Source organism: Pagrus pagrus (assembly GCF_965226575.1).
Source record: "Pagrus pagrus genome assembly, chromosome: 21".
Lineage (NCBI taxonomy): Eukaryota > Metazoa > Chordata > Actinopteri > Spariformes > Sparidae > Pagrus > Pagrus pagrus.
The window spans coordinates 716,127-727,621 of NC_140208.1; the positions used below are offsets into that span (position 1 = coordinate 716,127).

Consider the following 11,495-nt stretch of genomic DNA (forward strand, 5'->3'; position numbering starts at 1 on the left):
CCAACAGGAAGTGTTCATTCTGAAAGTCGCTCTCACCGTCCATCGTCTTCCCTGTGAGTCCATGTCACAGTACACCTACACACAAACAGTCATTAGTGAACATGAAACTTCAGTAAAACTGTCCAACTGTACTACAACCAGTACTACTGCTACTACTACTGCTACTACTGCTACTGCTAGTACCACTACTGCTACTGCTAGTACAACTACTGCTCCACTGCCTGCCGATCAGAAGCAAGGAGGAGGATGACTGACAGCAGCTGGACAGAGGACATGTTGTCATGTTGTTTATTAAAAACACTGTGTACTGTTGGATCATTTGGACTTTGCAGCCAGAGCAGGGAGACCCGGCTGTGGTTAGTGCTGATCCAGATCACGTTTTTACACAAACACAGGGTGGATGTTTAGCGGAGTCGATGCACATTTAACCTGCGTTAGTATCTCTCTCAGGCGAGGTGAGTCTTTGTGAAGCATCATTCAACTAACATCAAATTAGCCGTGTAGCAAAGCAAACTACCAATAACCTGACCTGAGATCACAATAACACCCAAACAGTGAACAAACACATAGATTGAACACGTGCATTACATCAACCAAAGTTAAAAGTCCTTTGCTTAGCTGTGCTATGCTATGCTGTGTGCTATCTAGGCCCAGTTCAACATTACCAGTCTTTAAAGAAAAAGTGCTGGTGGTTCTTTGGCTGATGAGCCATGCAGGAGAACACTGGGATTCCAGTGTTGAACAATGCTGTTCTTGCTGTGCAAGGTCTGATGAAAGATGGCGGATGGAGGAAACTGGTCGCTCCTTTCTCTTGCAGGGATAGCAGCTCAGTGCTAACTTACTTCGTATTCCTGGATTGTGGAGTTAGCTGGTAAGCTTTGCGTTGCAGCTGCTGGTGCTAAGTAACCTGGAACAATAGTAGGATCTTGCATCACTGCTGTGTGGAGAAGTTCCTTGGGCCTGCTGGGAATGCAGCTGGCAGCTCTCAGCAGCTGTCAGGCCCAGAAGAATCCAGCAGAACAGAACTTGAGGGCAGGAAGCCCCGTGAGGAGAGGTGGAGAAGAGAGAGAACAAAGGAAGCAGCTGGAGATTTGACTATCTGCTCAGAGGGGGTCTGTCACCCTGACCAATAGTAGCTCAAAGCTGAATGTGCGCCTAGGTGTGAAGACTGAAGAATTCTGGGAAACTGAGTTCAGTTCAGCGTCCATTTTGAAATCCACAGTGAACGACTTCATCTGTGGGTGCAAACCATGCTTGGTGGTGACATTTAAGTCATGTGACCTTGATGTCGTCTGTTTGTAGCCTAACATTAGCTTTTTACTGCTAGAGATTTAATTGAGGCTCCAAACATCACAAAGTGTTGTTTGTCTGTGAAGATTATCTTGATGAACAAAACCTGGAAGGATCAGAAACTTGTGTTTGACACAGATTATTTTCTGTAATAATCCCACAGAGGAACCAGAGTGATGCTAACTTCAGTGAGCTTCAGACATCCCTGTGGCTCGTTATTGAGGAGAAAAAAAATGGCACGAGGTAACAGATGCCACACAGACCATATTCACATGGCGGCCATTTTCCTCTGACATCACACTCTGCGGGAAGCTCAGATGTCGTACTGCTTTGTTCATATTAATGTAGGCAATCTGACAAGTTATCATTTCACGGCTTCCACTGTTATGAACAAAATCTATCAGAGAAAATACAAAAGAGAAGTGTTTATTTAATTTACAAGAGTGGATTTATTTAAAGTAGATTTGTATGATTTTCTGAATATTAATACAGAGATGTTGTTGTTTTGCATGTTTACACAATAACAGGGCAGCGAGGGTGCAGCTCTACACTGTAACAGTTATTACCATGATATCACTTATTTTCTAATTGCAGTAAATTCAAGGTAGTATACTGAAATTATTACATGTTAATATAGATGAAAATCACAATAATTCTGTATTTTGTGTTTTTACAGTAACCTGCACACGACTGTACTGTGAGGAATACAGTATTGATGTGAATTAACATTATTAAACTGTAATAAGCATCAGTCGTTATATCAAATATATGCAATTAAAGTAAATCTACAGTAATATTACAGCAATATATTGTGTTTTCACCTTAACCCAAACATATTGCTTGTTAGCATGTTGTTAGTCTGTTAGCATTTTTACCTTGTCTGACCCCTTGTAGGCCTGTTGTTAGCCTGTACCATGTGCCCTTTTCTGGATCAGCTGTAGGCCTGTTAGCATTTTGTTAGCATTTGAGCATGTCACCTGTTACATTAAGACACTTTTGTCCAATTAACTTTCAAGACGTGGGTGCAGGAAGAAGCGCTCCATCTCATGACCGGTGGGAAACACAACCCTCACAGATAATGAAAACATGGAGTGAAAAGCTCTCGAAGAAGGAAGACCTTGAGTTGAGACTGTTTTATAAACTGCTGTGATGTGTTCAAGGTCAAGAATAAATGGTCTGAATGGAAAACTAAACAGCTTGCTGACAGTCTGAATTAATTTACTGTGGCATTATTACTCATGTAATCACCGATCTATAATCAGTGGAGCTCAGGTGTGTGACCTTTGGAGTGGGAGAGGAGAAAACCTGTTTATCAGTTCGATAACAGCTGAACTGCTCAGAGCTGTTCAGACCTCAGATCAACACAAACACACTTTCTCTCCGTGGTTTTATGCTGAAGGTGAGTACGACTCTCGTCTCAACACAGATTGTGTTTCATTTCATGTCTGACCGCGGCTGTGTGTCCTCTGTGGCGTCCTGGAGTCCAGGATGATGCTGTGGCTCAGTGGGAACAGGCCTCAGATCGTAACTGTGACGTTTAAAGATAAATAGTTAACCACAGTGGTTCCTTCCTCGACACTTCAATAGAAATGTGTTTAGCCATCCAATGAGCTGAGGCAAAACTCAAAGCTAGTTTTAAAAAAGTGTAAAACTGAACGAACACCTCAGATATTACTCCTTTTAATGCCGTTACCTTGAGATTATGATTTTCTTGTTTTGTTATCTGAAGGAAGCGATCGCTGTGGTCTGGAGATGAAGAGATAATCATCTGTTATCAACACAAAGCTAAAGCTTCTTTTTGATCGTGAGCAGTGCCGTGGTGCAGAGATGACCTCTGTACCGACTCATTTCCGACTCATTTATTGATTAACGCATCAGATTGGATCATTTTTATTGAGTACACGTGACAAACTGAGCTATAAAACGCTAATAAAGTGTGGCGTCACAGTCAGCAGGTGTCTGTAGGCTGTAAAACTGTATGCATCTTTACCCAACATCAACCTGCAGTCTGTTCTCCACTGTGTGTCTGTGTGTGTTGATGATTACTGATTGATCGATCGATCGATTGGTCCCTCCTGTGCTGACAGACAGACAGACAGACAGACAGGATGGGGCGCAGGAAGTCGGTGTGTTGCGGTTGTTCTGCTCTGGAGGTCACGCTGGCCATCCTGTTCGTCATCATGACGGCCGTGTGTGTGACACTAGTGGCGATGATGTTTACCTGGAAAACAGACACAGGTGAGCGCGCACACACACACACACACACACACACACACACACACACACACACACACACACACACAGTAAACTATATTAAAGGTGCTATCTGTAAGAATGATCCTCTCAGCAAAGTGGAGGCAGCGTATCAGCAGGTTTGGGGAGGAGACACCCATCAGTCTTAACAATAAATAATAATACCTTCAGTAACGTGACGCTGCCTTGACGAGCTGCTGCTGAACAGATGTTCACAGCTGCTGAAAAGAAACGTGAGTTCAGCGTCACGCTGCTCTTTGCTTTACTCGTCAGGAGCGGTCTGCAGCGATGCAAAGCAACAGCAATGTTTTCTCTGGTTTTGCTTCTTTTAAGTTTTTATGGTTTTGAGCTAAATGTTTGACATGTCGCTCCTTTAACATCTACAACAGGAAGCATCAAACAGAAACACTCATCGTACGTCACAGGCACGGTGACCTGATGTATCAGAGCATACTTCTAATCCTTATACTGCTCATTCATTCATGAAGATTCAGGTGGAGTGGATGTTGCTAACACTGCTTTTATTGCTTAGCTCGCTCAGCTAACGCTTCAGTTATCGTGCTGTTACTTACACTATTAACTGTTAACTTACTTACACTGACGATCGTTTCCCCAGAGACCTCCCCAAGAAACGAAGACAAGATAATAATAGAGCACAAAATGTGGATTCATCCGCTGCTGAAAATAGTCCCCAACAAACAGCACTCCTCCTCCTCCAACGATGCATTTCCTCCTGTTTGTCTGATGAAAAAGGAGAGTGAGCGGCTGTTTTATGAACCGCTTTAAACATGAAACTATAAATTTGTGTTTTAAAAGATTTATGTGTTCAGGAGGAACCAGTGGAAGTCTGACAGCACTGTGAGAAGACCAACATGTTGACAACAAAAATGTTGAATTAAATCCTACTTTGTTGTTACAGCATCAAGTGTGTAACTTCCTGTTTGTGGTGCAGTTATTGTTCCTCACACATAAAACAACCTGACGCCTCGAAAAGTTTAATACCTTTAATAAAAGACTCATTCGAAAAGATGAGTTTTTAGTTGTTTATGAAAGTTAATCAATCTAAAACTGATAAATCGCTTGGAAAACTTTCAGCCAAGGTGTGAAGAAGCATCTGTAATGAACTGAAACATGAAAGAGCTGCGGTATAGTCCTTTAAATCTAACAGCTGTCCGTCTGTGTTGTCCCGTCAGGTCCGGAGCCGACCCGTCCTCCCAGTCCAGAATTTCAGGACCCACCATACCTGATCGGAGTGGGCCGAGCCGACTGCACCGGGCCTCCGGCTGATATCCCTCTGGTCAGTACGCTGGTGCTGCCTTCAGGGCCTCCTCCACCGTCTGTGGGAACAATTACACATTTAATACATGGAGGAGGATTTAAACACAGACAACCTGAGTTCCTTTGGTCAGTGGGCATTAAATCAGAGACAATAATTGACGTCCAGGTGTCCACACTGAGACAGACATGATTTTAAAACGTCTCCCAGTGAAGTAAATGTATCTTTTGAAGCGGGCAGGTTCAGGGTAGGTAAGTAATCTAACATCGTCACACCTGGACTCGTGTACTATATAATACAATATCGTACGATACGATACAAAGTGATCAGTATGAAATATACGAAACTATACGAAACACCACACAGTGCAACGATACGCAACGATAAAGAGGGATACACTATTAAATGTAACACAATGAAATGAAATGATACGAAACAATATGAAGCTAAATGATATTTAAGGATACGAGACGATAATGAAGTGATGTGAAACAAACTGAAACAGCGAAACTGAGCGATACAAAATAAAACGTAATGAAACAAAATTATCTGATACAATAAGAAACGATACTAAACAAAACTAAAAGACAGAATAAAACTATATGAAACGGCGCAATATCAGATTTTCACTACGCTATTATCATTATATGACTTTTAAAAAAATCAAACTCTTGGCTCTGTTTACTGTGACTACTGTCACTGTCTCACTTTGGTAAATGAATAACTGAATGTATGAAGAGTCGAAGGTGTGAAAAGTGCACAGAAAGACGATTACACTCAGTGAGTTGATATCAAATAGATCCACAAACATCTGCACTGAACTAATCACATGATATCATCATATCTGTATTATTAACACACTATCAGTGTTTAATTTTTTCATGTGATCATCAGAACCGGTGCATCACCACCCGTCGACACAATATACTTTACTGTCCCTGTTATGGGTTTCCTGAGGACCGCAGGGAGGATCACAGACACTCTGTTCTGCAGGAAATCAAACTCCACCGTCCTGACGGGTCCGTCCTGACGGGGACGGGGACGGGGGCGGGTCCGTCCTGACGGGGCGTGGTGGACCAGATAATGTTTATGGTTTCTGTGCTGAGATATGAGTCTGTCAGTCTGCTCCTAGCATGGTGGTTGATTAGATCTCTGATGATGAAAAAAACAAACATATGACTGATAACGAGCGCGAGCACGAGGGCCTCTGTGGTGTTTGATTTCCAGGCAGGTGCAGACAGGTGAAGCCTCTCCTTCGTCTGGTGGAAAAAAAGAGTTGCTTCACCGAAAAATAAAAAAAACAATTACACCAAATATATTTGTTTCAGTTGATCACACCAGGTTGTGTATGTGTGTGTGTTCAGATGGGTTACGCCAACACTCAGCAGACGGCTGCAGGCATACACACTCGCCTGTACAGCCGAGCCTTCGTCATCGACGACGGGAGGCGGAGAGTCTTGTTCGTCACCGCCGACGTGGGAATGATATCACAGAGGCTACGACTGGAGGTGAACACACACACACACACACACACACACACACGCACACACTTGTATCCCACTACATGTCAGAGGTAAATATTGTACTTTTACTCCACCACATAAATAAATAACAGATTTGACATTATCACTCTATTATTTTGCAGACGTTAGCATGCTAACCAGCTAGCCCCGTCCCGTCTGTGGACGAAGTGCAAACAAACACTCCCCTGGACCTTGAGCTCCCATTTCAAACCGCTAGCTGCACAGCTAACTGAGCTAACTAGCTAAGGGTAGCTACAGTTAGCAGCAGTTAGCGGTTACTCTGGTGACTTGCTTGTTTTGAGTATGGATTTGACAGGTGGCCAGTTCTTACATGTTGCAGCTTTAATGTGATGGAGCTCAACACGGCAGGAACACGCTGCGTTAAACGTGACGCTTTATATTAAAGTTATAAAACAGAATCAATCAACACGAGAGATGAAGAACAGGAAGTAAAATGATAAAACTAAACATAAGTACAATGTGAGCAAATAATGTGTGTGTGTGTGTGTGTGTGTGTGCAGGTTCTGCAGGCCCTGCAGGTGAAGTACGGGGATCTGTACCGTCAGGATAACGTGGTTCTGAGCGGGACTCACACACACTGTGGACCGGCCGGATACTTCCAGTACACACTGTTCATGATCACCAGCAAAGGTTACATCAAGTCGTCCATCGAGCCGCTGGTCAACGGCATCGTCAAGGTGTGTGTGTGTGTGTGTGTGTGTGTGTGTGTGTGTGTGTGTTTGAGAGTGTGTGTGTGTGTGTGTGTGTGTGTGTTTGTTTGAGAGTGTGTGTGTGTGTGTGTGTGTGTGTGTGTTTGAGAGTGTGTGTGTGTGTGTGTGTGTGTGTGTTTGAGAGTGTGTGTGTGTGTGTGTGTGTGTGTGTGTGTGTGTGTGTTTGAGAGTGTGTGTGTGTGTGTGTGTGTGTGTGTGTTTGAGAGTGTGTGTGTGTGTGTGTGTGTGTGTGTGTGTTTGAGAGTGTGTGTGTGTGTGTGTGTGTGTGTTTGAGAGTGTGTGTGTGTGTGTGTGTGTGTGTGTGTGTGTGTGTTTGAGAGTGTGTGTGTGTGTGTGTGTGTGTGTGTGTTTGAGAGTGTGTGTGTGTGTGTGTGTGTGTGTGTGTGTGTGTGTGTGTGTGTGTGTGTTTGAGAGTGTGTGTGTGTGTGTGTGTGTGTGTGTTTGAGAGTGTGTGTGTGTGTGTGTGTGTGTGTGTGTGTGTGTGTTTGAGAGTGTGTGTGTGTGTGTGTGTGTGTGTGTGTGTGTTTGAGAGTGTGTGTGTGTGTGTGTGTGTGTGTGTTTGAGAGTGTGTGTGTGTGTGTGTGTGTGTGTGTGTGTGTGTGTGTGTGTGTGTGCTTCTCACAACATTTTATCTTCACATCATGAACATTTGTGGGAGATACGGACGGTACCGGTGTGAACAAGGACAGAGCTGAGCGTACAGAACTTCCTCCCGTCTATGACCGACCTGATGATCCGTTCATGTGTCGTCTCTGTTTTCACTCACGAACACAAACACAACTTAACTTTCCTCCCATTTTCTCAAAACATCCAGTTTTTAAAGAGAATCTTGGACCTTCAACATCACGCAGGCTGTTTCTTCTGGTGGAGCTGATGTTTTATTGTTTGATTATTCATATATGTCGTGAACACATCACGCTGGCAGGTACAGCTGAGAATAAAAACAAACACGGATCAGAACACGGGTCTGAGTCTCATCAGATGACTCATTATTCATGTGTGATTTAAAAAGAAATAACCGTAAATTTGTTTTTGAAACCAAAATCAAAGAGTGAATTCGTCTCCTCGCTGAGATCTTGTGACATGTAGCTTTATGTTACACAGATGCAACACACAGAGCTCTGGTCTGTAGTGGGGCACACTGGTCTCCAGTATATAGACAAAGCCCGATGTAGCATTTATTCAAGTCCCGCCTTGTTTCCAGAGTATAGACATAGCCCACGGGAACATGAGGCCAGGCAGGATCTACAGGAGCAGAGGAGAGCTGGACGACAGCAGCCTGAACAGGAGTCCTCACTCGTACCTCAACAACCCCGAGGACGAGAGACACAGGTGCACAGAGACACGGAGCAAATACATATGTACATATAGAGATCTGACTGGTGATATTGATTGGTGCTGTTATTGATCCTTTCAGGTACAAGCAGAACACAGATAAACAGGTGACGGTGCTGAAGTTCACTGATCTGGACGGAGACGGGATCGGTATGCTCAGGTACGGACGCACAGCACCCTCCCTTCATAAGAAATGACAACAACATGTCTGAGTATTAATTTTGTGATATTGATACCTGTCTTATCGGACAGAGGGATTTCATCAGAGACAAACTGGAGTCCAAACTCGTCTTGTTTTTTAGCAGAAATATAAAGTTCATGATGATGAAACATGAGCAGCAGTTATGAGGAGGACGAGGGCGCTTCATTAAATAACAGGATCCTTCTGAACGTTGACATGAAAACACTGACAACAGCTCTCTGTCCAATCAGAGATCAGCTCTGTCAGGACAGTTTCTGATTGGTCAAAGTCGTGAATTCATGTGTCAAAGTTCATTAAAGTTAAATCATCATGAAAACATGTCTGTGTTTGATCTGATCACTACATGCTTCTGTAATCTGAAAGGAACAGTTCACCCAAAACATCACCAGTCATCATCAGGAGGAGACGATGACTGAGCCTGACTTTATATCATCAGGAGGAGGTGATGGCTGAGCCTGACTTTATATCATCAGGAGGAGACGATGACTGAGCCTGACTTTATATCATCAGGAGGAGGTGATGGCTGAGCCTGACTTTATATCATCAGGAGGAGACGATGACTGAGCCTGACTTTATATCATCAGGAGACGATGACTGAGCCTGACTTTATATCATCAGGAGACGATGACTGAGCCTGACTTTATATCATCAGGAGGAGACGATGGCTGAGCCTGACTTTATATCATCAGGAGACGATGACTGAGCCTGACTTTATATCATCAGGAGACGATGACTGAGCCTGACTTTATATCATCAGGAGGAGACGACTGAGCCTGACTTTATATCATCAGGAGGAGACGATGGCTGAGCCTGACTTTATATCATCAGGAGGAGGTGATGGCTGAGCCTGACTTTATATCATCAGGAGGAGACGATGACTGAGCCTGACTTTATATCATCAGGAGGAGACGATGGCTGAGCCTGACTTTATATCATCAGGAGACGATGGCTGAGCCTGACTTTATATCATCAGGAGGAGACGATGGCTGAGCCTGACTTTATATCATCAGGAGGAGACGATGACTGAGCCTGACTTTATATCATCAGGAGGAGATGATGACTGAGCCTGACTTTATATCATCAGGAGGAGATGATGACTGAGCCTGACTTTATATCATCAGGAGGAGGTGATGGCTGAGCCTGACTTTATATCATCAGGAGGAGACGATGGCTGAGCCTGACTTTATATCATCAGGAGACGATGGCTGAGCCTGACTTTATATCATCAGGAGGAGACGATGACTGAGCCTGACTTTATATCATCAGGAGGAGATGATGACTGAGCCTGACTTTATATCATCAGGAGACGATGACTGAGCCTGACTTTATATCATCAGGAGGAGATGATGGCTGAGCCTGACTTATATCATCAGGAGGAGACGATGACTGAGCCTGACTTTATATCATCAGGAGGAGATGATGACTGAGCCTGACTTTATATCATCAGGAGGAGATGATGACTGAGCCTGACTTTATATCATCAGGAGGAGACGATGGCTGAGCCTGACTTTATATCATCAGGAGGAGGTGATGGCTGAGCCTGACTTTATATCATCAGGAGGAGACGATGGCTGAGCCTGACTTTATATCATCAGGAGACGATGGCTGAGCCTGACTTTATATCATCAGGAGGAGACGATGACTGAGCCTGACTTTATATCATCAGGAGGAGATGATGACTGAGCCTGACTTTATATCATCAGGAGACGATGACTGAGCCTGACTTTATATCATCAGGAGGAGATGATGGCTGAGCCTGACTTATATCATCAGGAGGAGACGATGACTGAGCCTGACTTTATATCATCAGGAGGAGATGATGACTGAGCCTGACTTTATATCATCAGGAGACGATGACTGAGCCTGACTTTATATCATCAGGAGGAGACGATGGCTGAGCCTGACTTTATATCATCAGGAGGAGACGATGGCTGATGATGTTTTGCGTGAACTGTTCCTTTAACTTCACCCTGGTCTGACTGTGGGTTTGACTCCGCCCCTCCTGACAGCTGGTTCGCCGTCCACGCCGTCAGCATGAACTACACCAACCGCATGGTGAGCAGTGACAACATGGGCTACGCCTCCTACCTGATGGAGCAGGACAAGAACCCCGGAGAGCTACCTGGACAGGTGACAACTGCCGTCTGACAGGAGGAGGGGCATGATGAGGTCACAGAGGTTTCACCTCTCAGGCTACAGCCAGGCTACTGTCCAACCCTCCAATTGGTCGAGGAGAGACAGTATGAGCTCGTCTCACGCTCAAAACAAATGTGAGCGTGATGACCCGAGCGTCCTGAACTGTTTCTGTTTCTGCTCCACGTCGTCCATCTGTAGTCGAGTCTCTCACTGAGATCTTTGAGCAGAGTTTTAGATTAACGACCAAAGATTTCAACCTCGATCTTCCTTAAAGGACCGACCCTGTTCGTTTATGTTCTGTTTGCATAAAAGTATTAAAATGACTTTATGTTGATGTACCAGCAACAGATGTCAGTAGTATGAGCTCACATCATGTCTCCCTGTCGTCTGAAGGAGCGCTGTGGGCTTCATCTGAAGTCATTTCTACAGCAGGAGCTCATTAGGAGAACGTGACATCTTTGTTTTTTTATTAAAAAGCTCAAACTGTGAAAGTCTCAAAACACTCCGTGCACGGAGGAGCGCAGTGTCCTCAGCCACGCCCCCTCATGGCAGAGAAGGGGTGGGGATCAGGTGGGCGGTGCCTGCTCAGGCCTGTGAGGGCTGAGCAATCAGAGCAGACCGGTCCTTAAAGAGACAGGAGTGTGAATAGAGGTGCTGCAGCACTGACCCGTACGGGAACAATAACAATAAGAGATGTGTTTTTTAGTGGACACCCAAAATTATATTTTCAATTTATGGTCCCTTGAAAG

At 44.4% G+C, this 11,495-nt stretch overlaps 1 protein-coding gene across 1 annotated transcript in view; it reads left to right on the forward strand.

The window, feature by feature from the left end:
• Positions 1-3,398: 3,398 nt before the first annotated feature.
• Positions 3,399-11,495, forward strand: part of asah2 (N-acylsphingosine amidohydrolase 2) — a gene marked incomplete at its 5' end in the record, with an annotated part of 13,423 nt that continues 5,326 nt past the window's right edge. The window contains 7 exons of the mRNA XM_084341730.1: positions 3,399-3,528; positions 4,737-4,882; positions 6,184-6,327; positions 6,864-7,040; positions 8,278-8,405; positions 8,491-8,568; positions 10,620-10,740. Coding sequence (XP_084197856.1) covers positions 3,399-3,528; positions 4,737-4,882; positions 6,184-6,327; positions 6,864-7,040; positions 8,278-8,405; positions 8,491-8,568; positions 10,620-10,740 — 924 coding nt within the window. The remainder of the gene's footprint in view (positions 3,529-4,736; positions 4,883-6,183; positions 6,328-6,863; positions 7,041-8,277; positions 8,406-8,490; positions 8,569-10,619; positions 10,741-11,495) is intronic.